The sequence below is a fragment of the Theropithecus gelada genome, chromosome 13, assembly GCF_003255815.1.
Source record: "Theropithecus gelada isolate Dixy chromosome 13, Tgel_1.0, whole genome shotgun sequence".
Taxonomy (NCBI): Eukaryota; Metazoa; Chordata; class Mammalia; order Primates; family Cercopithecidae; genus Theropithecus; species Theropithecus gelada.
Genome location: NC_037681.1, coordinates 4,768,942 through 4,793,757, shown reverse-complemented (window position 1 = coordinate 4,793,757; position 24,816 = coordinate 4,768,942). Strand labels below are relative to the sequence as shown.

Below are 24,816 nucleotides of genomic sequence, written 5' to 3'. Positions count from 1 at the left end.
GAAAAGGGATGCTGGGGAGCAGGAGGCTCTGCAGTGGTGGAGTGGACTGCACAGCGAGTGGTCTGGCACAGTCTCCTGTGCTGTGGTCTGCAGAGAGAGGCAATGATAAATAAGGATGAACTGGAAGATGAGGTGTGTGGTTCATGTACAGAAGTGGCAGGTCTGTCGGGGGAAAGGAGAGACTGACTTTGCCTCCTTGGCTGTTGTATTCACGGCCCGTCCTCAGTGTGAAACTCAACGCAAGAAGGAGTTTGTGCCCCACAAAGGCATGGGCTGGTCAATCTTGTTGATCCACTAGATCCACAGCAGGCTATTTGTTGACTGAACAGACAAATGAATGAAAGGCTAGGGAAGCCATACAAAGCCAGATGCTCTTACCCTCCACCTCCTCCTGGGATGACTGTGGGGATGACTCACGTCCTGCTGCCCCCTCACTTTCTCAGCCTAAAACCACACATCCTGGACTGTGCAGGCAGCAAGCTGACCCTTCCTTTTCCGCTGCAGGACCTTCATTACACACAGTTCCCAAGTTTCCAGCAAGTTGCCTTTTTTCCCCGTTTAAGAGTTGAGAAAACTGGGCCTTGGGGAAAACAAGAAGTCCCAGTTTAAGTCACCAGAGATGTCTTTCTAAAGAAGCATTCAGGATGCTGTGCTATCCAAAAGCTGGCTCCAGAGACACCTGGACCATTTCAAGCTCTAAGAACTGTGTTTCTGTTCCCTCTGTCTGGCTCCTATGCCATATTACGCCCACATGTGTGAACTCAAAGCCAAAGGGAAGAGACTAGGCCATGTGCAGCCAGGACGGAGGCATGTAAAATCTGGAGAGGGTGGACCAACCTCCCATACTCCTGTTTTGGCAGAGAAATAGACCCACCAGTTTGCCTGGCACAACCAAAACTCAGCTTTCTTGCTGTGGGATGCTGGCCTGAGACCAGTCTCAACCAGTCTCCATATCAGGGCTTGGCTGTCTGGGTGCTTGAAAGTACCCTTCCCCCACCCGGATCCCAAGCGTCCCTTGGACCCTGCCAGGACAGAGCCACAGATGCCGGGGAAATGGGAAATGTCTGGAGACAGAGAGGACAGCCACATCCAAAGCCGGTAGGAAAGTGGTGGTGGTGACATGTGGCCCTTGCTTGAAACATTATTTTGAACTTATTTCCTGTAGGAATTGACTACAGGTGGGTTTTGTCTTGCAAGGTAGGTTTCCTTTCTTGAGAAGTCTCAAGAGAACAGTTTTCAGTAACTCTAAGACATGGTTAGACCACTGCAACAACTTTATTTCTGGAGAGAACATGTGCTCTGGCTTCCTGCCTCTTCCTACTCTGGGGAAACTGGGGCCAATCTTGAAGACTGATCTCTTAGAAATGTCCTTTTTTTATTCCGACAGGGTTTGACGCAGCTCAAAATACAGGCTGTAAAAGCAACAGAGTTAATAAAAATGAGGGGGAAAGAAGGAGGAAGTAAATGTGTTAACTTAAGTGCAAATAAGAGTTGGCACCTAGGGCAATCATACTTGCCTCAGCACCTGCTGGCATCCTGGGAAAAGGCACTTACAATCTTGAAACTTGTCAGGTTCTTCGCAGCCTTAACTGTCGCTGCCTTCTCTGTACCTCCATTTCTCTGTCTATAAAGTAAGGGGAAAATACTTCATCCGAGATTTGAGAGCATCACCTGAGACAATGCATGCAGAGCACCTGAAACAGTGCCTGGCACACAGTAAGCATTCAACTGCATCACAGATATTATTATTATTATTATTATTATTTTGAGATGGAGTTTCGCTCATGTTGCCCAGGCTGGAGTGCAATGGCATGATCTTGGCTCACCACAACCTCCGCCTCCCGGGTTCAAGGGATTCTTCTGCCTCAGCCTCCCAAGTAGCTGGGATTATAGGCATGCGCCACCACACCCAGCTAATTTTTGTATTTTTAGTAGAGACGGGATTTCTCCATGTCGATCAGGCTGGTCTCGAACTCCCGTCCTCAAGTGATCCACCTGCCTTGGCCTCCCAAAGTGCTGGGATTACAAGCTTGAGCCACCGTGCCCAGCCACAGGTATTATTATTATCTCATTCATCTGGGGATGGGGAGGGCATTGGTGGGTGGAAAGGAACTGGTTCTCCTTTACTGGAAGGCTCCTACCTTCTCTTCCCTGGATGTTCTTGCCCCTGCTCCCATTCAAGTCCTCATAGACGGCTTCTGAAGCCGCCTTTGTTCCTGGTCTGGCTCCAGAACGTTCCCAAGCCCACTTGAGCTCCCTCTGCTTCAAGTAGACTATTTCCAGGATGCGTACTTCATGTACATTGAACAGTGACCTCAAATGCATTTCCTTGACTGTGCCTCTCTGAACTAAAAAGTGCAGAAATGGCATTGTTTCCTTCTTTTGTCTGGTCTTCCGCAGGGCTAAGTTGAGATCGGGGGAGAGTACCTTTCCTAGCTCTCAGCAGCTCAACTCCACCTAATTAGTGAATGATGGACATGTCCCCAAGAAGACTCCAAACCCACAGTGCCCGGCGTGGTGTTCTGCAGCATGCCACAGGTCATCTTGTTCTGTCCTCTCTGAGGGTGAGGTTGGGGAGGGACCCTCAGCTCACAGGCTTAGTGACAGTGACTCACCAAAGATCCTGTGCGCAGTCAGGGTCTGGGCCAGACCAGTGAGCCCATTCACATGGCATGAGTCGCAACCCTTTTTCTCTTCCTCCAGCAGCAGCCTGCTTTGTGTGTCCCCTCACTATGAGCCGTGGGAGAAATCTGAAAGAGCTTGGATCAGAGGGCAGGGAGAAGAAGGTGGTCCTGACATCTGACACATACTTCATTTTAAACATGGGCTATGTATGACAGGCCTTCAGCTAGTTATTGAACAAAGAGAATAAGAGCCCTTTTAGAAGGGCTTTACATATATTCATTCATTTGGTCCTCACAACAGCACTGTGAGTTAGATCTCTCAATCTCTCCCCTTTACAGATCAGGAAACTGAGGCAGAGAATGTATTTGCCTATGGTGACAGGAATAGTAATGGAGCAGGTGGTTTAGTCTTACAGTCTATGTGTTTAAACGCTAGACCAAACCACCTCCCTAAGATACTAGAGGGTGTTTGTGCCAGTGCCTGGATTCTAAGTGGTTAGACTCTCTTTAGGATCTCTGACCTGTTTCCCCAGCATTCAGAGATAAGTTCAGAAACAATGCCATTTGTGCATGAACTGACAACTGACGGTCCTCCTACCTCCTACTTCTATTTAAAAGGCACTGTTACTTCTTTCCACAGGCAGACCCCTACCTCTCCTCCCTTAGGGGAGGATGAAGGTGTCCCAGCCAAGGAAGGTCCTGGTCTCCAAGGGCTGTACCCTACTGGTCCTGAGGCAAAGCAGTGAGGGCCCACCCCAGTTCCTCACCTCCCTTTCTACCCTTTCTGCCCACTGAGGCAGAGGCATCTCAGTGTTGGAAAGATAAGGATTTCTTCCTAAAAAGGAAAGATGATACTATATCAGAGTCTGAAGACAGTTTTCATTTGCAACGCAAGGGAATTCCTTAGAATCTCTACCGTATGATTTCTCTGCAAACCCACTCCGATGGGGCTGGAGAGTGCTCTCTCACTCAGATGAATCTCTCAGGGCTTGTCCAGCAAGTGTTTGCCAACTTGAAGAGCTACCTACTATCACAGACCTATAAAAGTACACCCGTGGACAGACTGAAAACAAACACACACACACACACACACACACACACAACCGCACACTGGGAGAAGTTCTAGGCAATTTCCTCGCAAATAACTGCTTTGAAAATTACTGTTTTAAATGGGCAGAACACGAAGGACTTTGAACAGATCATCCTTTTTACTCAATGTTTTCATAACCTTGAAGTGAAGGTGGAGGGAACAGTACGTTTTAAGGTGCCAGGATTACACTAAGGGGTCAGTGCTCCCGGATATGAACTTTCTTTTTCAGACCGACCTTGGGACCTACAACTTTGTAAGTTGCTCATACAACTCCATCAAATGTTATAGGTAGGTCAGAGGACATTCAGGTTGTTTAATCCTCTATAAATGACTCAGGCAGCAACAATTTACAATGTCTCTGTTTCTGCTATACAGTGCCCTCCTGCTAGAGATGGCAAAAATGTGGGGAGGGCTTCACAGCATTCTAAGACGGGTATTTCTGGCTGGAATTCTGAAATCTCACTACAATCCTGACAAGAGACCACGACCTTAATCTTCCATGGCACGACTGGTTAGTCTTGATCTTAAGCCATATAATCAACCCCCAAATGTGTATTAACACATCTAAATAATGTCAAAACTACTCTATATACCACGCAGGGGGCCAGAAATCAATCTTTCCCTCAAAAGGATAAGCTTTCAGGATGCAATAACATCCCCTTCCACCCTTTTCTACATCCTAAAACAGGAATATTCACGGTAACAGCAAAGCGGAAATCAGCTTTTCCTGAACATGTACTGAATTCTAGTCACATTCACACACGTTAATTCATTTAATTCCAGCCACAGGGTAGGCAGCCACTGTTAACATTTTACAATTGTGAGAACGCAGTCAGAGATCTGGGACTTGCTCAAGGTGACACACTGCAGCAAGGAGGCAGAATTTGAATCCGAAGCAGTGTCCCTCCCCCTCGCCACAGCTGCGGCGTTACAAACACAGGTCAGTCACGCAGAAATTAATGACCCACAGCCATCCTTGCAGCTCTGCGCCATAACTGGGGAGACAAGCTGGTTCCCGTGACTCTTCGGTCTTTCTGTTTTCATCCAAGTGCATGACTGCGGGAGCAAAGAGACCACGTGAGCATCCCCCCCCTCTTTCCCCAGGCGAGGGACAGTGCCAGGCCAAGGACAAGTCACAGGTGCAACAACGTGCCAGAACTGGATCCGGAGCCCCAGGGCGCAAGATCTCCCGCAGCGTCACCCGGCAGACGGGACGGGTGTGGCCACCGGGCGCGGCAGGTCATGTGTGCGCTGAAAGTGCGGCTGGAGGCGCGGACGGCTTTCCAGAGCCCCGAGAGAGGAGCTAGGAATGACTTTGGTCGCAGCCTCTGTGTCATGTCGCAGCATGACGGCCTCCAGGGTGACGGCGAGGTCCCCCTCGCTCTCTGGCGGTAATCAGCCGGCGGGGCCAGACGGTGCGGAGACTCCAGGGCGAGGCCGCAGGGAGGGGGCTGTCCCGCCCCACGTGGACCGGCTCCCTGCTGGGGGCGTGGCCGCCGGCGCGGACCGGGCCAATGAGCGCCACCGTCAGGCTCACCCGGCTGGGCACGCCGGGCCGAGGAGGGCTGCGTCATGCCGGGGGCGGGGCTCCGGGGCCGGCGCGAGGCGCGGCGGGTCACGCGGGTCGCGGCGCCCGCTATAAGTAGGGGCCGGCGGCGTGCTCCGCTAGAGTGATGGCTGCCGGCGTTCGCTGCGTGCTTCTTCTTCTCGGCTGCTGAGGCCCCCCCCGCGGCTGCTTCCTGGATAAGTCGTGAGTCCCGCGGAGCTGTCCCCGGTGCCGCCGACCCGGGCCGTGTGCTCGCCGACCGCAGGTGCGACCCGTGGCTCCCGCTGCCGCCTCGATCTCCTCGTCTCCCGCTCCGCCCTCCCTTTTCCCTGGTGAGTAGTGGCGCCGCCTCGTAAAGGCTCTTTCTTCTCCCGGGGGCCGGGCGCGGACGCCGTGGCGCTGGAGGCAGCCGGCGTGGGCGGCGCGACTGGCTTCTCTCGTTGCAGCTGGCCGCCTCCACTCCGCCCGTCCGCCCGCCCGCGGGCCTTTTTGGCGGTCCCTGGGCGGCGCGCGCGGGAACGGCCCTTTTCCGGTTTTCGCGCGGAGGGCGCGCGCGGGCTGGCAGCGCAGGGGCTGGGCTGGGCTGGGCTGGGCGCGCGCGGGCCGCGGAGGACCCTGAGCCACGTGCCCGGCCGTCTCGCGCGTGCTACTGGGGATGGGGATCTGGAGTAGCCCGCAGGGGCCACTGCGGGCCCCGGGCGCGTGGGCAGAGCGGGGTACCCCTCTGGCCCCCCAGGGGCACGCAGCTATTGTTATTTTCCCCCTCCCCCGCAGGATGAACTTGCGTCCTTTCTCTTCTCCGCCATGGAATTCTGCTCCGTGCTTTTAGCCCTCCTGAGCCAAAGAAACCCCAGACAACAGATGCCCATACGCAGCGTATAGCAGTAACTCCCCACCTCGGTTTCTGTGCCGTAGTTTACAGTATTTAATTTTATATAATATATATTATTTATTATAGCATTTTTGATACCTCATATTCTGTTTACACATCTTGAAAGCCGCTCAGTAGTTCTCTTACTAAACAACCACTACTCTAGAGAATGGCAACGCTGATTACCAGTACTACAGCTGCTACCGCCGCTTCTGGTCCTTTGGTGGACTACCTATGGATGCTCATCCTGGGCTTCGTTATTGCATTTGTCTTGGCATTCTCCGTGGGAGCCAATGATGTAGCAAATTCTTTTGGTACAGCTGTGGGCTCAGGTGTAGTGACCCTGAAGCAAGCCTGCATCCTAGCTAGCATCTTTGAAACAGTGGGCTCTGTCTTACTGGGGGCCAAAGTGAGCGAAACCATCCGGAAGGGCTTGATTGACGTGGAGATGTACAACTCGACTCAAGGGCTGCTGATGGCCGGCTCAGTCAGTGCTATGTTTGGTAAGTTCTTTTTAGGTTTTGTCCTCTTTGTGGTGGGTGAGCAAATTTGTATCATGGGTGGTTCCATTTTTGTGCTTAACCTTTCAGATTAACCTTTCTGAATGCGCCACTTACATAATGGAATTTTGCCATTTACTTAATAAAACTTGACTGTTTCAGGTTCTGCTGTGTGGCAACTCGTTGCTTCGTTTTTGAAGCTCCCCATTTCTGGAACTCATTGTATTGTTGGTGCAACCATTGGTTTCTCCCTCGTGGCAAAGGGGCAGGAGGGTGTCAAGTGGTCTGAACTGATAAAAATTGGTATGTTTAATTCCAAATGGCTTCTTCATTTTCGTGTTTGTCGTTTGTTACCGTGGCATTAGATATGGGAGTATGTGTTCTAACGTGGAGGGACAGACCAAAGAATTTTGAACTCTTAAACATTTAAAAGTGGTTTCCGGTTTCTGATTTTCATTATTTGATATTTTTTCTTAATGTGTTCTCTTCCAGTGATGTCTTGGTTCGTGTCCCCACTGCTTTCTGGAATTATGTCTGGAATTTTATTCTTCCTAGTTCGTGCATTCATCCTCCATAAGGTAACCTTTCTCCCCTGTATGAAGACCTTTCATGGAGCACACCCAGTCGGTTTCAAACCCAGTGGTATTTTCGCAGATGTGATTGGTGTATAGATATGTGGCCTTGAAAAGTTAAAAAAAGTTATTTATTCTGTGCGTGTCTTGTATGTTGTGGAGTTCTCTGAAAGCAAGTTTTTAATACTCAAGAGGGCAGTCAGGAAGGAAGAATTGAATACTATGATGTGCCAAGAAATAGGAGAAGCTGGGAGCAAAAAAATACAGAAATTTATTTTGGGTGGCTTTGTGTAGCTGTATACAGATTATTTGTTTAAACCACCATTATATTCAGGCTAATATAATGCGTAAGCTTGGAGTTCAAGACAGTGTTCCCTGTGGCTTTTTTAGAAAGCTGCCGGTTAAATGGGTCTCTGCAGTGCTGATTATCATAACCAGTTTATAAGCTTCTAGATGAGGACTCTGCCTCCCATGGTGACTTGACTCCAATTTCTCAGAATAGGTGAAAAGAACCAGTTAAAGGTAGTTTTTGGCTAAAAAAAAAAAAAAATTCAGGCAGCCATTTAATTTCCTGTCCATTTAAAAATCCCTTTTAAGTGACCCAATAGCATTTCTTTGATCAAGAAGTCATGCTGGCTCCAGAATAAATGTTGACAGGGGATTATGTTGGCATAGCACTGAGTTACGGTGAGAATAAATGCATTTTTCTCAGGACACAAAGTTGTCCTTTTTCTAAGGTGAATGGCTCTTAACGATCCATTGTAAGTTCTTAAAAATGTTCCTAAACTCTAGAAATCTGAGTGAGGTAGCATAAATCCCAGCAGGTAAAAATGTGTGCAGACCCACTTGTCTGGTCTAGTCTAGTTCTAAGCTTCTCTAGGGAAAGATTTGTCTCTTCTCTGTAGAAATTCTATGACTAGTAAAGTGATTCACTGATCACTTTTCCATAGCTGGAATCTGGCAGAATAGAGCAGTTTAACACTTTGAAAACTTGAAATATCTTTAGCTTGGTATAATTTGAGAGTAAATAGTTCGTTGATGTTTATGAACTCTTAAGTTTGGTACTGTTTTATTCAGCAGACAGGTGCGATGAGCATCTACCTTCCCACTCCCTACAACTGTAGTGTACAATACTAGGATGCTTAAATTAGAGGCTCACCAGTAGTGATGGACCGGATTGGTTTTTTTAGTGTTTTTATTAGAACCCTATATCTTGCTACTTAACAGAGAGTCAGAAGCATTAGTAGGATCTCCTGCTGTGAATTCCTGCTTCGTACAGGTTTATACTGGCCCTGTGTTGATTACTGAGTAGTAGATCATTTTGTTTTTGGAGAGGGTTTGTGTGTTTCGCCTCCACAAAACACTTATTCCCCAGAAGGGGAATGGTGGTGCTCTGGGGTGCAAAGAAGGATTCTCAGGTGCCCAGAACCTCTCATTTGAGGAATGCATACCCCCGCGGTGTTAGTGAGAGCTGAAGTTAGATATAGTAACTGATTTCTTAATTGTGTATGTCTTATATGGGTATGGGAATGGGCATGATCAAATGATGAAGAACGATTGGCATAGTGTTTAAAACAGTATTGACTTTGAGGATCTTCCCCCACTCTGTGCACGCGCACACACACACTCTTGCAGGCCAATCCCTCAGTAACAGGAGTTTTTCAGATGAGTATGAATATTTCTGCTTCCTTTTAGGAGTTAAATTTCAAGAAAATATCCTTAGACTGGTAAGCTTTGGGTATCCTAACTACTAAAATCTGAATATTTGACCATTAAGATACATTCCAACTCTTAAATGTCTATCTTGAAAATTAAGATTAAAATGACTTTTTTTTTTTTAATTTCAAAAAATTGCTTTTAAACGAGAATGTTTGTTCCAAGCATGTTGGGAATCTGGTGGGAACAGACAGAATGGAGGTGAGTTAGTTCTGTTTAGGACTGGCATTGCACAGAAGGAATACTCTTCAGTGCTCCTGTTGAGTATTTTTAAATTCTAGTCAAAGAAAACAGAAACAGGGCTTTTGGCATTCTCATTTGTTAGAAATATATCTAGGATATCTTCCCTTTTCTTTAGACAAAACCAGAATATCCAATACGTAAAAGTGAACTATTCTGGTGAAGATGGGGGGTTTTGTGAAGACCTTCTTTCCCATCCCACATGACTAGACGAGGAGGCATTCACATTATTTCCAGGTGAAGTTTTACTTGTGTGTTAGGTGGATCTGTACAATGATGAGAGACCTTCCTTGTTTTATCTTCTTCCTAGACTCTCCGGAACTTTCTCCGAACTTTTGTTATTTTTTTTAAACCATGAACCTGTATTTCTTAATAAACTGTTCGTATAGTAGTGTGATTCATACCCTACCCCATCCCCAACAACTTTGCGTAGAGAGTACCTCAGATTTGTTTACCTCGGGGAATACTTAATTGGGCTATAATACAGGATAATAAATACACAGGCTGCTACTTCTGACTAGTCAGTTACAATTTGATTTATAGATAACCATATTTTGAAATATCTTTCAAAATCTATTGAGAAGTCCCCACATAATGTCTTTAAAACCCTAAAGGGTTTTAATTTTGGGGGGTGGAAGTCTTGGGTTGGGTTTTTTGGAGGCCTTTTTTTTTTTTTTTTTTTTTTGAGACAGAGTCTCACTCTGTCGCCCAGGCTGAAATGCAGTGGCACGATCTGGGCTCACTGCAACCTCCGCCTCCCGGGCTCAAGCAATTCTCCTGCCTCAGCCTCCTGAGTAGCCGGGATTACAGGTGCTTGCCACCACACCCAACTAGTATTTTTGTATTTTTAGTAGAGACAGGGTTTCACCATGTTGGTCAAGCTGGTCTCGAACTCCTGACCTCACGTGCTCTGTCCACCTTGGCCTCCCAAAGTGCTGGGATTACAGGCTTGAGCCACTGCACCTGGCCCTTTTTTTTTTTTTTTAAGAAGCGAAGTCTTGCCCTGTCACCCAGGCTGGAGTATGGTGACTTAATTGTAGCTTACTGCAGCCTTGACCTCCCAGGCTCAAGCAAGCCTCCTGCCTCAGCCTCCAGAGTAGCTGGGACTACAGGTGTGTGCCACCACATCTGGCTAACTTTTCATATTTTATAGAGGTGGGGTCTTGCTCTGTTGCTCAAGTTGGTCTTGAACTTCTGGGCTCAAGCCATGCCCCTGTCTCATCCTCCCAAAGTGCTGGGATTACAGACAGACGTGAGCCACCACCACACCTGACCTGCATTTTCTTAAGACTAGTCTTTACAATAAAAATACACACCTTAGTTTCCTCATTTTGTTGACTGCCCTCAGAGTTTGGAGTTAGTTATTCAAGGATGCTTAACAGTTCTTGGTTTCTGTAGGCTATTGTTTTTGTTTTGAGTGTTTCACTATCTGTTAACATTCTCTATTAAACTATAGATAAGAGTTAAATTTTAGAGTGGTTTTCAGTGAGCACCCGTCTCTGCTAATTTGAAATGGTACCTTTACTTAACACTTGGGTCTGCACTTTCCCTTGTTTCATTGCTCTTAAGCTACTGACTTTCCAGTGTATTGATTATTGGTAGAAGCTATAGAGTTTTACTCTGTTTTTGCTCCCCAAGATTTTCCATTGGAATTGTGATCCAAGATAGCATTAAGCCCTTTAGATTAAGATCTTTGTAAGTTTTTAGCCTTCCCATGTATGTATTCAGATCTTTGCTCCCAATTTTTTTTTTAGGTTAAGGTCTTTATAAAGATTTTAGCCTTCCTATGTATGTATTCAGATCTTTGCTCCCATTTTTTTTTTTTTTTTTTTTTTTCCTGAAAGGGAGTCTTGCTCTGTTGCCCAGGCTGGAGTGAGGTGGCCCAATCTCCGCTCACTGCAACCTCCGCCTCCCAGGTTCAAGTGATCCTCCTGCCTCAGCCTCCTGAGTAGCTGGGACTACAGATGCTTGCCACCACGTCCGGCTTATTTTTTGTATTTTTAGTAGAGACAGGGTTTCACCGTATTACGTAGGATGGTCTCGATCTCCTGACCTCATGATTCTCCTGCCTTGGCCTCCCAAAGTGCTGGGATTACAGGTGTGAGCCACCACGCCCAGCCTCCTCCCATTCTGTTGGTGTTTGACTTGGTTGTTCTCCTATAGAATTAATACATACTAGGTATGGTAGAGTTCTTATTTTTAGTCACTGGCCTTACTGTTCCTTAAACATTTCAAATTTTTGCCTTAGGGCCTTTGCACTTGCTGATACCTCTGTCTGGAACAGTCAGCACCCAATTAATCAGGTGGTTTGCCCCTTCTGTACCCCTAGTTAATGTACACAACTTGCTAGCTTACTACATTTATGTCATGCTCATTCCTTGACTCTTCCCCACCTGAATGGTGCCCCCCCCATCACTCTCCTCTTACCCTTCTTTAATTTTCTTCACAGCATTTGTCACTATTTTACATTATTCCATACTAGAAGGTGAGTGTCAGTTCTATTAGAACAGAAACTTGGTCTTACTCCCTCCTGTATTTCAGTGCCCAGAATAGTGCTTGGCACACAGTCTGTTGAGTGAGTGGATGACCTTGTGTGCAATCAGTTATTATCGTTGAACTTCGGTAAAGCATTAATTATGGCATCTTTGTCAGATGTTTAGATAAGATAGTTGCCGTAGGTATAGTCTGCATGTTGTGTTTTTAGTCTTTGAAGATATGAAGTCAGGTAAGCAAGATCCTAACATAGTCTGTTTCTTGACATCTCTTACAGATGTAGAGTATAGCCTATCCTCAGGTGTGTGCTCAAGTTTACATTAGGGCTTTTGGGTACCTTAGAATGTGGGTATTGCAATCTTTATTCAGGATGTTATCAGTCACTGGTACAATTAGCCTTGTTATTAAAAATAGAAAAAAGAAAACAAAAAGGTAGAAGTTGGAATTAGCCTTTGTAGGAAGAATTCCAGGCGCAAATGCAGGAAAAACCCAGTTGTCCTTGGAAACTGCTCTGGAGGAAGAGTTATTGGCACTATAATTCCCAAACCTACCCTATTAAGAGATTCTGTGAAAATGGCTTAACCTTTATACCTTTTAAGATACTGATCTTAATAATGTTTTACAGGCAGATCCAGTTCCTAATGGTTTGCGAGCTTTGCCAGTTTTCTATGCCTGCACAGTTGGAATAAACCTCTTTTCCATCATGTATACTGGAGCACCGTGTAAGTAACTATCAAAATATTTAAATGTGAATTTAAAGTTGTTTACAAAACTTGCATTAAATGCCCAATTTACCCCTTTTTGCTTTACAGGGCTGAAATCTCCTAGAAGGTGGCTGGCCTGCGCCCATTTCAGAAGGCTGCAGGCTAGTGTACGCTGAGTTAACCTAGATAGTTTTTCAACCAAAGAGACCTGCTCAGATTCTAAATCACTACAGACCTTTCCTCTTTAGTCTTCACAGGATCCACTGATAATATGATCATCTCCTTCCCTTTCTCCTGTCTATGCTAAAAATGCTGGAATTAATACTGACCTCAACTACTGAAGTCATTAGTTATATCTGATCTTCAGTAATCAGTCGTTTAGGACTGGTTTGCTGGATATTCTCATTTTTCTCTCCCAAATGGAGATACTATTGTTTCTAAGTACTAAACTTCCATGAATCCGCTTGAATGAGAAGAGTTGGGATGTTTACCACCTGCTCTAAGTGCACTTGGAAGAAGAATTCATGCAGCTAAGAGGAAAAATAATTTGTGAGAATATAAAGATTGAAATGTTGATGACTTTCATGTTTGGGACTAAGGCAAGGCATGGATTAAATTATGGTGCTACAAGTTTAGCAACAACAAAAGATGGGTAACTTATAACTGGCAAGACAGTACAGTTTTGGTATCTTGGCTCATTTGACCTGATAGTCTGTGACTACATAGGCAGTGATTTTTATTCTTTATACTGTGACCCACTAGATGAAATAGAGGACACATGTGTATGTATGCAGAGAGAAAGATAACTGAAAGAGTTTCGTGAAGCCACTTATGCTTACTATATGCTGTGCACCCATATTTTCAAATTCTGTCTCTCTTTTTTTTTTTTTTTTTAACATTTGTTGTGGCCCACTGAAATGATTTCAGTTTTGACTAATGGGTTGTGACTTGCTTAAACCACACTGAAGTGGTAAGTTGCTGACCCAAAATAGAGTTAGCTAAATATTTTTATTTTTTGTTTATTTTTTTGAGACAGTTTTGCTCTTGTTGCCCAGGCTGGAGTGCAATGGCATGATTTTGGCTCACCACAACCTCCAGCTCCCGGGTTCAAGCAATTCTCCTGCCTCAGTCTCCCAAGTAGCTGGGATTATAGGCATGTGCCACCACACCCAGCTAATTTTGTATTTTTAGTAGAGATGAGGTTTCTCCATGTTGGTCAAGCTGATCTCCAACTCCTGACCTCAGGTGATCCACCTGCCTCAGCCTCCCAAAGTGCTGGGATTACAGGCATGATCACCACACCCAGCCAATACTTTAATTTTTTATCTTATTTTAGATTCAGGGATTATATGTGCATTTTGTTAGATGGAACTAAGTATTTTTAATCTTGCTTTTATTCTTGGAATGATCAGGAACAAAACAGACAAGTTTAAGAAAATATTGTTCTTAGGATATACTGAACTCTTATGTGCAGGTGAAGAGAAGCTTGTATGCCAGATTTCCATTGTAAAATGAGTTATTTGTGATGAGCTAAAAAGTCTCCTGTTGAGGCTCTTAGCACTCATTGTTTACATGGTAGAAGCAAAGCTCAGAGTTGAGTTAAATTAGAATCATTTTGAAAACAGAAACTTAGATATTTTTGTTCTGTCCTTTATGGATCATTTATGAGAAAAACCAATCTCTTCCCCTTTTGACTTGGAATGTAGACCAACTTGTGATAGACAATACTTTCATGTATATTTTAGTTTGTGTGACCACATGATCAAAACTGAAAGCAGAAATTAAAATGAAAAGATTTATAGTCACCGTAGAGTTGTAGTTTGGTGCCAGATGCCGTGGCTCATGCTTGTAATCCCAGCACTTTGGGAGGCCGAGGTGGGTGGATCATGAGGTCAGGAGTTCAAGACCAGCCTGGCCAAGATGGCGAAACCTTGTCTCTACTAAAAACTACAAAAACTAACCCGGTATGGTGGCAGGCGCCTGTAATCCCAGCTACTTGGGAGGCTGAGGCATGAGAATCACTTGAACCTGGGAGGTGGAGGTTGCAGTGAGCCAAGATCGTGCCACTGCACTCCAGCCTGGGCAACAGTACGTCTCAAAAAAAAAAAAAAAAATTTTTGAAGGGACCTCAATTTGTTTCTGATTGATTGATTGATTGATTGATTTTTTGAGACGGAGTCTTGCCCTGTCACCCAGGCTGGAGTGCATTGGTGCGATCTTGGCTCACTGCAACCTCCACCTCCCGGGTTTGAGCAGTTCTCCTGCTTCAGCCTCTTGAGTAGAGTAGCTGGGATTACACATGTGCATTACCACGCCCCAGCTAATTTTTGTATTTTTAGTAGAGACATGGTTTCACCATGTTGGCCAGGCTGGTCTCGAACTCTTGACCTCAGGTGATCCACCCACCTCAGCCTCCCAAAGTGCTGGGATTATAGGCATAAGCCGCCGCGTCTGGCCTTGTATCTATTTTTAAAGATTAATCATTTTGGGGTTTAATAGAATTTCCAGTTTATAAGTACAGTCACTGACTTCATGGTTCAGTCTTCAGTTATTTGACTTTTTGATGGGTTTATAGGTACATAACCTCATTGTAAGTTGAGGAACATCTGTGATTTCATACATAGCAAGCAAAATAAAGCAAAACAAGCAGAAGTAACTAAGCTATTTCTAGATATCAACTACAGATCATTATAATATCTTTTATATATATATATGTTTCCCCCCCCCCCCAGGGATGGGGTCTTGCTGTGTTGCCCAGGCTGGCCTTGTATTCCTGGGCTTAGGGGGTTCTCCCACTTCAGTCTCCTGAGTAGCTAGAGATCATTATAACATCTGTTAGACTTAAATAGGATTATATAGTACTTCTTTTTTGTTTTTGTGATGGAGTTTCACTCTTGTCACCAGGCTGGATGGAGTACAGTGGCGCGATCTTGGCTCACTGTAACTTCCACCTCCCGAGTTCAAGTGATTCTCCTGCCTCAGCTTCCCGAGTAACTGGGATTACGGGTGCCCACCACCACATCTGGCTAGTTTTTGTATTTTCAGTAGAGACGGGGTTTCACCAGGCTGGTCTTGAACTCCTGACCTCAGGTGCTCTGCCCATCTCAGCCTCCCAAAGTGCTGGGATTACAGGTGTGAGACACTGTGCCTGGCCGGTGCTTTACTTCTGTCTGTAACACAGGCTAATGGTTTGGAGCATACTGGCATGCATATGACAATCAGATAATGACTAATATTACGCATCCTTAAACCATGTGACCAGTGTTGCTAGGCAAGTCTTTTTTTAACGTAAGACTTGTTAGTGAATTTACCACTAAACTTTGTGTGTGTGTGAAAGACGAAACTTTTTTTTTGAGACAAAGTCTCGCTTTGTCACCCAGGCTGGGGTGCAGTGGCGCAATCTCAGCTCACTGTAGCCTCCGTCCTGCACCCGCAGGGTCAAGTGATTCACCTCAGCCTCCCCAGTAGCTGGGACTACAGGCGCCCACCACCATGCCCGGCTAATTTTTTTGTGTAGTTTCAGTAGAGACGGGGTTTTGACATGTTGGCCAGGCTGGTCTCGAACGCCTGATCTCAAGTGATCTGCCTGCCTGGCCTCCCAAAGTGCTGGAATTACAGGCATGAGCCACCTTGCCTGGCCGAAAGACAAAACTTTTAAAACTCTTCCTTCAATTATTAACTTTTGATAGATAATATCCTTGTTTTCTATATCTTTGTTATTGCTTTCAAGGAGATAATCTCATTAAAGCATTTTACTAAAAGTAAAGGCCAGTACAATGAATATAATCACCTTTTTACAGAATTCTGTCAGCATGACAAATGTGACTACTGAGACATTGTTTTAACATTAAGTTTGGAGGTGGTAATGGAATATGTGGCAGTTACGATCATGAGCTAGGGAGTGGAACACTGTCTTTTTCATAGCTAGTCATAGGTCCTTAGCATGTAGTGATCCTTATTATCTTCCAAGGTGAAGAAAGGAAAAAGGCTATAGTTGAGAAGCATAGGACACTTGAGTCCCGCAGGTGTTCAGGTGGGCCGGGCTGGTGTGGGTTTTCAGATGATCATTGAGTTTTTCTCCCAAATTTGTATAGGCACTAGCACAGTAATCCTGTGCACTTAAATCTGGCAGCAGTTGTCAAGGGTGATGGGCTGGCATGGGGAACGCCTCAGTCCCCAGAGGAGGGTTTACACAGTATTGCAGGGGGCTGTTGCCCTGGGGTTTTCAAGATGCACCATTTTATCTCCTAGTGCTGGGCTTTGACAAACTTCCTCTGTGGGGTACCATCCTCATCTCGGTGGGATGTGCAGTTTTCTGTGCCCTTATCGTCTGGTTCTTTGTATGTCCCAGGATGAAGAGAAAAATTGAACGTAAGTAATAACTTATAACAGAAAAATTTATCTAATAATGTTGTGTTTCTTTTTTATTTGGCCACCTGTAAAAATCTATCAGGAGAGATTGGCAAAATAAGAGATTTTAAAGAGAAATTTGAGGATATGGGTTTGCTGTCCAAACTGTGTTCTTAAGTGGACCTACATGACCTAAGACCTAGTGATAGAGAGTATTCAACCTATGCTGTAGAGACAATCTGGGCATTGAATTTTTTTTTTAAATGTTCCTTGGTCAGTTGCCAATGACATGATAGATAAATTGAGAAATCATAGCCTACATTTACTGAGAAGTACGAGGATACCTTAATGAAAAATAAGGGGTAGGTACAAGATATTTTCTTAGAGGTAAATATCCCAACTATTTCTGTATATAACTTCAGATTCAGACAAGCAAAGCTAAGTCTAATGTGTACATGTTGTATATGGGCTAGAATACATGTAGACATTGTGTTGCAGTGTACAATACAAATACATATACAAACACACATTGTGTGTCTGCTAGAATTGTAGCATAGATTCTAGAAGTAAACATTTTCAGGTGTCATGTGAAGGAATCGTTTAGGCCATTACAACGCACTTCTGTAATTCTGAGTAAATTTTGGTTAGTATCAGGCTTTTTTTTTTTCCCTTAAAAGAATCATTTTCTGCCCTTTTCATCTATGTGAAGGCTGGGTTAGCAATTTCAAGTTTATCCTTCTGCCCTTTTCATCTATGTGAAGGCTGGGTTAGCAATTTCAAGTTTATCCTTTCGAAGGTGAGGGATGCACAGACTGCAGTGGCGTTAGGAAGAATGCTGCGTCACCGCAGCTGAACCGAGGGGCCTCCGAGAGGTTCTGTGCTAGTCTGGCTGTGCCGAGTGCACGGTGGAAACCAGGCTTTCAGGACTCTCTGACCTCATTTTCCCTCTCTGGGAGGAGATGAGATAAGTCTTGCTTTATGTTAGAAAGTCTGTAGTTGGAGGTGCCTGAACGGATAGGTCAGCATACTGAGCACTGGTTTGAGAGAGAGGCAGAAGATACTCTGGTCTGCCTGTGGGATTTAGAGCCATGATGCACATCTTTTTGTTTTATAGAGATGGAAATTAAAGTTGTCGTCTTTAGTTCCCTGCATTGAGCTGTGCCACTTTGCTCGAATTGTTGGACTGAAATTTGAGAGAATCCTCTTTTCAAAAGAATAGAATTCGATACAGTTCAGATTTTTAGTTTCAGATTATCAGCCCCATGGTTGAGCTACTTTCCACTACAGAATGAGTCGGCAGGGAGCTAAGAAGGGTTCTTATATCTGTAAAGGGTTGTAAAAATAAAAACAAAACAAGAATGTGCTACAGAAGCCCATAAAACCTAAAATATTTACAGAAAAACGTTGGGACCCCTGACGTAGGGTGGCCTGCATTGCTGCTGGTTCCCAAGTGAGAGTTGTTGGCAAATGATAAAGCAGGCAGGAAAAACGTTCCTGAATGTTAACTGAAGTTCACATACATTCTTGTTTCGAGATGAGTTTTTTGGGGGTGGAGGAAAAAGTAGTAGGGTCACAACCAAACCAAAAAACCCCCTTTTTTTTTTTTTCTAGGAGAAATAAAGTGTAGTCCTTCTGAAAGCCCCTTAATGGAAAAAAAGAATAGCTTGAAAGAAGACCATGAAGAAACAAAGTTGTCTGCCAGTGATATTGAAAGCAGGAATCCTGTTTCGGAGATAGGGCCTGCCGCTCTGCCCCTCCAGGCTGTGGTGGAGGAGAGAACAGTCTCATTCAAACTTGGAGATCTGGAGGAAGCTCCAGAGCGAGAGAGGCTTCCCAGCGTGGACTTGAAAGAGGAAACCAGCATAGATAGCACCGTGAATGGTGAGTTGGAATTCCTGCTTTCACTTTGTTACCTGCGGTGGTGAGGAGGTGATTGTTGTGGATCTGATGCTTTTTGTATTGAATGTCACCTTGGTGGTCTTGACTAGGTGCAGTGCAGTTGCCTAATGGGAACCTTGTCCAGTTCAGTCAAGCTGTCAGCAACCAAATAAACTCCAGTGGCCACTACCAGTATCACACCGTGCATAAGGATTCTGGCTTGTACAAAGAGCTGCTCCATAAATTACATCTGGCCAAGGTGGGAGATTGCATGGGAGACTCTGGTGACAAACCCTTAAGGCGCAATAATAGCTATACTTCCTATACCATGGCAATATGTGGCATGCCTCTGGATTCATTCCGTGCCAAAGAAGGTGAACAGAAGGGCGAAGACATAGAGAAGCTGACGTGGCCTAATGCAGACTCCAGGAAGCGAATTCGAATGGACAGTTACACTAGTTACTGCAATGCTGTGTCTGACCTTCACTCAGCATCTGAGATAGACATGAGTGTCAAGGCAGAGATGGGTCTAGGTGACAGAAAAGGAAGTCATGGCTCTCTAGAAGAATGGTATGACCAGGATAAGCCTGAAGTCTCTCTCCTCTTCCAGTTCCTGCAGATCCTTACAGCCTGCTTTGGGTCATTTGCCCATGGTGGCAATGACGTAAGGTCAGTTGACATTGATCTTAGTGTTGCTAACCCTATTTTTAAACTGTTTATCCTTGTCATAGCCTGTGCTTGTGGTAGTGGTACTCCTAGCATTTACGGGACCCCAAATAATCCAAATAGGATGAGGTAATAGCAGTTCTTGACATAATGAGACAGTACAGTTTTATTCTTCGGAGGAATTACAAACAATGTTTATTTTTGTAGTTGATAAATATAAACATATTCTTCACAGAGAAGGCTTTTGTCTATCAAGATGAGATGCAGTTCTTTGATAATGAATTGTGGCATGTAAGATAAGATGTAAGATGAAAAACTTAAGTTTTTCATATAGAATGATTTTGTAGTTTAGTTTGTAAACTGTTTATTGGAACCCGAGAGTTGCTTTAAGCTGCCTATAGGAGGAAAGAGGCCACCATTTGCGTGGCATTCCCTCCATCAGAGCTGTGTTCATATTTCTGTTGTATATGTTGGGGTTCCATTTATGTCCTTAGAAAAAAAGGCCCTTTTGCCAGATGAGCTTGAAAGCTGTACTTTAGACAACCTGGTAGGTCATTCAGCAGATTGGGTCTTGCCAAGATCTAGTTCTGCCTGAAAAGTCACTTCCGCCCTCTTTGTCTCTTCCAGCAATGCCATTGGGCCTCTGGTTGCTTTATATTTGGTTTATGACACGGGAGATGTTTCTTCAAAAGTGGCAACACCAATATGGCTTCTACTCTATGGTGGTGTTGGTATCTGTATTGGTCTGTGGGTCTGGGGAAGAAGAGTTATCCAGACCATGGGGAAGGATCTGACACCGATCACACCCTCTAGGTAAGTAGGTGGAGCACGTTCTACAAATGTCAGTACTCATTTTTTTCAGAGATGTAATACTGTCGAGTGCTAACACAAATCTCTTGTTGAACGTAACCAAGTTCCTGATGTTCTTATTGTCGGTGTGTTCTTTTTAGATTTTACTTGTCTGGCCCTTAAACATTTTGGTCAGACATTTTACCCATTCAGCTCTGGGGGTCTCTGAAGAAAATGACTTTTCTGAGAAAGCTGTGTGTGCTAAGAGGGGATAGTTACGTATACTTGCCTTTTATTTGTCTTTACTTGGGAGCTAAGACTCAATGTTTACCAAACTCTTCAAAATAAAAGTGCAAATTTTATTTAATAGTGGGATTTCAGAAAAACGTAAAACTTGAAACCTTCGAATAAGGAAACTGGGCATCCATGGCCTGATTTAAATGAAGTAGATAGTCTTAGGGGTTATAGCACGTAAAGATGTCAGTGGAGGTTTTGTGACTGAGTAGAACAAAACAGGACTGTATTAACTTGAGGTGTAGTGTTAGCTTCTCAAAACAGTCAAACTCACTTCCTGACAAGAATCCTTTTGTGTCTCTAGTGGCTTCAGTATTGAACTGGCATCTGCCCTCACTGTGGTGATTGCATCAAATATTGGCCTTCCCATCAGTACAACACATTGTAAAGTAAGTGTAATGCCAATGTGTGTCTTTCAAATGGTTCTTCTAATATGTAGGGTTTTTAATTTTGCTTCTCTGATACTTTGATTTAGAAGGTTTTGTGCAATTGGAGTCTTAAAGAGTTCATAAATCTAGGACAAGCATACAATTTCTTGTGTCTATTCTTGTTTAAGCAATTAAATAGATATTCTCCCCAAATAATAGAAACATTCTTTTATATAGAGCTTACTGTAATTTCTGGTTACTAACCTCTTCCTTTGTTACTTAATCCTCCCTCATTGTAATCTCTTTATAATATATATATATTTTTTTAAAATCTCAAGGGTCATTTCTACTTGGCACCATTATGTTTTATTTATTTACTTATGAGTTGGAGTCTTTCTCTGTGGCCCAGGCTGGAGTGCAGTGGCACAATCTTGGCTCACTGCAACCTCCGCCTCCTGGGCTCAAGTGATTCTTGTGCCTCAGCCTCCCAAGTAGGTGGGATTACAGGCACCTGCCACCATGCCTGGCTAATTTTTGTATTTTTAGTAGACACATGATTTCACCTTGTTGGCTAGGCCGGTCATGAACTCCTTCCTGACCTCAGGTGATCTACCTGGCTTGACCTCCCAAAGTTCTGGGATTACATGCATGAGCTACCACTCCCGGCTGACACCATTATGTTCTTTGTCTTTGGGGAAGCCATTCAGAGCAGGGTAGGTGTGTGCTTAAAAACTGGTGGGTGCTTTAATTCTGGCCAGGTGGGTTTCTGCTGCCATTTGTGGTGGCTGAAGGCCTGGTTCTAACAAGTCTGTGAGGCTTGCCAAAATGTTGGCAAGGCAGTTTATTTACAGAAGGCATATATTCAGGGCCTCTCGGGATTGAAATACTGAGAAACAAAACAAATCTTAAGGTTGTCTGATGACAATCTAATAATTATAGGAAAAGAAAGAAACTGGTTTCCTTAAGAGCATTTAAGCTGGTCCATCATGGATCCTGCTGAGTCATCTATTTGCTGCCAGGTTGTGTCTCACAGCAATTGTTTACTAGATTTAATATCAGCCACTCTGTAAATAATCTTAGGAAGACTTACAGCACAGTTTGTTGTTAAAAGCAGTGTATAGGCCGGGCGCGGTGGCTCACGCCTGTAATCTCAGCACTCTGGGAGGCCGAGGCGGGTGGATCACGAGGTCAGGAGTTTGAGACCAGCCCGGCCAACCTAGTGAAACCCCGTCTCTACTAAAAATACAAAAAATTAGCTGGGCATGGTGGCGGGTGCCTGTAATCCCAGCTACCTGGGAGGCTGAGGCAGGAGAATTACATGAAGCCGGGAAGCAGAGGTTGCAGTGAGCCGAGATTGTGCCACTGCACTCCAGCCTGGGCAACAGTGTGAGACTCTGTCTCAAAAAAAAAAAAAAAAAATATATAAACAGTATATATTCATTAAATTTTAGTAGCTTAGAAGGGGAAAAGAAATAGTTTTTGTGTCCTTTTACTACCGTTGGTATAGATTATGATTGGATTTTCAAATTGCCTTCATTTTCCCATCTTAACCTGTTGTAAACCAGCTTTCTTGGACTTGGTCTTGTCCAGGGGTCTGGGGCTCCTTGTCCAAACAGTCTCAGGTGTCTGTTTGCCAAAATACCATTGCCACTTTAATTACCTATTTCCTTGGTCTGTTTCTCTTTTAGGTGGGCTCTGTTGTGTCTGTTGGCTGGCTCCGGTCCAAGAAGGCTGTTGACTGGCGTCTCTTTCGTAACATTTTTATGGCCTGGTTTGTCACAGTCCCCATTTCTGGAGTTATCAGTGCTGCCATCATGGCAGTCTTCAGATACGTCATCCTCAGAATGTGAAGCTGTTTGAGATTAAAATTTGTGTCAATGTTTGGGACCACCTTAGGTATTCCTGCTCCCCTGAAGAATGATTACGGTGTTATTGAAGACTGACAAGAGTCTTTTTATTTGGGAGCCAGATGAGGGAAGTGTTACTTGTGCTATAATTGCTTTTGTGCTAAATATGAATTGTCTCAAAATTAGCTATGTAAAATAGCCAGGGTTCCACTGGCTCCTGCTGAGGTCCCCTTTCCTTCTGGGCTGTGAATTCCTGTACATAGTTCTCTACTTTTTGTATCAGGCTTCAATTCCATTATGTTTTAATGTTGTCTCTGAAGATGACTTGTGATTTTTTTTTTTTTTTTTAAACAACCATGCAGAGCCATTTGACAGAGTATGCTCTGCTTCGTTGGTTTCACCAGCTTCTGCCCTAACATGCACAGGGATTTAACAACAAAAAAATATAACTAAAACTTCCCTTGTAGTCTCTTATATAAGTAGAGTCATTGGTACTCTGCCCTCCTGTCAGTAGTGGCAGGATCTTTTGGCATATGTGGGAGCTTCTTAGAGGGATGAGGTTCTTTGAACACAGTGAAAATTTAAATTAGTAACTTTTTTGCAAGCAGTTCATTGACCGTTACTGCTAAGAAGAAGTAAGAAGGAAAAGCCTTTTGGCAATCTTGGTTATTTCTTTAAGATTTCTGGCAGTGTGGGATGGATGAATGAAGTGGAATGTGAACTTTGGTCAAGTTAAATGGGACAGCCTTCCATGTTCATCTGTCTACCTCTTAACTGAATAAAAAAGCCTACAGTTTTTAGAAAATTTGTTCTCATGGTTTTCATTCATACTTGAATCATCTGGGCTTCTGATCAGTTCACCTTATATCATTTTTTTTTTTTTTGAGACAGATTCTCCCTGTGTCGCCCAGGCTGGAGTGCAGTGGTGGGATCTCGGCTCACTGCAAGCTCTGCCTCCCGGGTTCACGCCATTCTCCTGCCTCAGCCTCCCTAGTAGCTGGGACTACAGGTGCCCACCACCACGCCTGGCTAATTTGTATTTTTAGTAGAGACGGGGTTTCACCGTGTTAGCCAGGATGGTCTCGATCTCCTGACCTTGTGATCCGCCTGCCTTGTCCTCCCAAAGTGCTGGGATTACAGGCGTGAGCCACCGCGCCTGGCCTATCATTCTTAGGAGATATGAATATCTTAACAAGTGAGGGCTACTGTCCAACTTAAAGCTCCCACTCCTCCCTGTTAACGTTTCCTGTGTCCCCAGAATATGCATGACATTATTCCATAGGGACTGTTGTAGCAACCTGGCATTTTCCCTCTTAGTAACACAGCCTATACACTTTCATGTTAGCACACGTCTATTGTTTTTTTTGTTTGGTTTTGTTTTTTTCCAATTTTTTCTTTTGATACTTTTTGTTTGTGTTTTTGAGATGGAGTCTCGCTGTGTCGCCAGGCTGGACACTGCAGTGGTGTGGTCTCGGCTCACTGCAACCTCAGCCTTCTGGTTTCAAGCAATTCTCCTGCCTCAGCCTCCTCAGTAGCCGGAACTACAGGCGCTCTCCACCACGACTGGCTAATTTTTAGTAGAGACAAGCTTTCGGCATGTTGGCCGAGCTGGTCTCAAACTTTGGACCTCAAGTGATCCGCCTGACTTTGCCTCCCAAAGTGCTAGGATTATAGCCATGAGCCACTGCATCTAGCCTACTCATGGTTTTTAACAGCCAAAGATTTACTGTTGAATGGACAACTTTATTTTACTATTTTATGTAGATTGTTTTTAGCTTTGGTATTAGGGTAAACCCTTGAACAGTGTGGAGGTCGGGCACCAACCCCCGTGCAGTCAAAAAGCCATGTACAACTTTTGATTCTAAAAACTTGACCACTAATAGCCTACGGTTGACCAGAAGCCTTAGCAATAACATAAACAGTTGTGAACACATATTTCACATGTCATATGTATTATATACTGTATTATAATGTAAGTTAGAGAAAAGGAAATATTAAACCATAAGGAAGACACATTTACTATTTATTAAGTGGAAATGCATATAAAGGTCTTCCTCCTTACCATCTTGAGTAGACTGAGGAGGAGAGGAGGAGTTGGTCTTGCTGTCTCAGGGATAGCAGAGATGAAAGTAACTCTGCATAGAAGCGGATTCTGCAGTTCAGACTAGTGTTCAAGGGACATCAGTACAAGGACAGCAAAAATGAGTAGGGGGCAATGTGTAGCTAAGTTCGTTTAAAAGTTCTCGGTATTGCATTCTTCAGTCCTGA

General features: G+C 44.4%; 2 protein-coding genes across 2 annotated transcripts; one reads left to right on the top strand and one right to left on the bottom strand.

Annotated features, from left to right (window-relative positions):
* Positions 1–4,055: 4,055 nt before the first annotated feature.
* Positions 4,056–6,066, bottom strand: LOC112605322 (translation initiation factor IF-2-like). The gene is made up of 2 exons (XM_025354987.1): positions 6,046–6,066; positions 4,056–5,906 (listed from the first exon to the last, which is right to left on the bottom strand). Exons 1-2 carry the CDS (start codon positions 6,064–6,066, stop codon positions 4,848–4,850), a joined length of 1,080 nt encoding a protein of 359 aa, XP_025210772.1. The 3' UTR covers positions 4,056–4,847.
* On the top strand, positions 4,835–23,353 carry SLC20A1 (solute carrier family 20 member 1). The gene is made up of 11 exons (XM_025353722.1): positions 4,835–5,592; positions 6,035–6,634; positions 6,794–6,934; positions 7,124–7,209; positions 12,278–12,374; positions 16,608–16,727; positions 18,318–18,587; positions 18,695–19,253; positions 19,878–20,063; positions 20,638–20,722; positions 22,390–23,353. Exons 2-11 carry the CDS (start codon positions 6,301–6,303, stop codon positions 22,549–22,551), a joined length of 2,040 nt encoding a protein of 679 aa, XP_025209507.1. The 5' UTR covers positions 4,835–5,592; positions 6,035–6,300; the 3' UTR covers positions 22,552–23,353.
* The last annotated feature ends 1,463 nt before the right edge of the window (positions 23,354–24,816 follow it).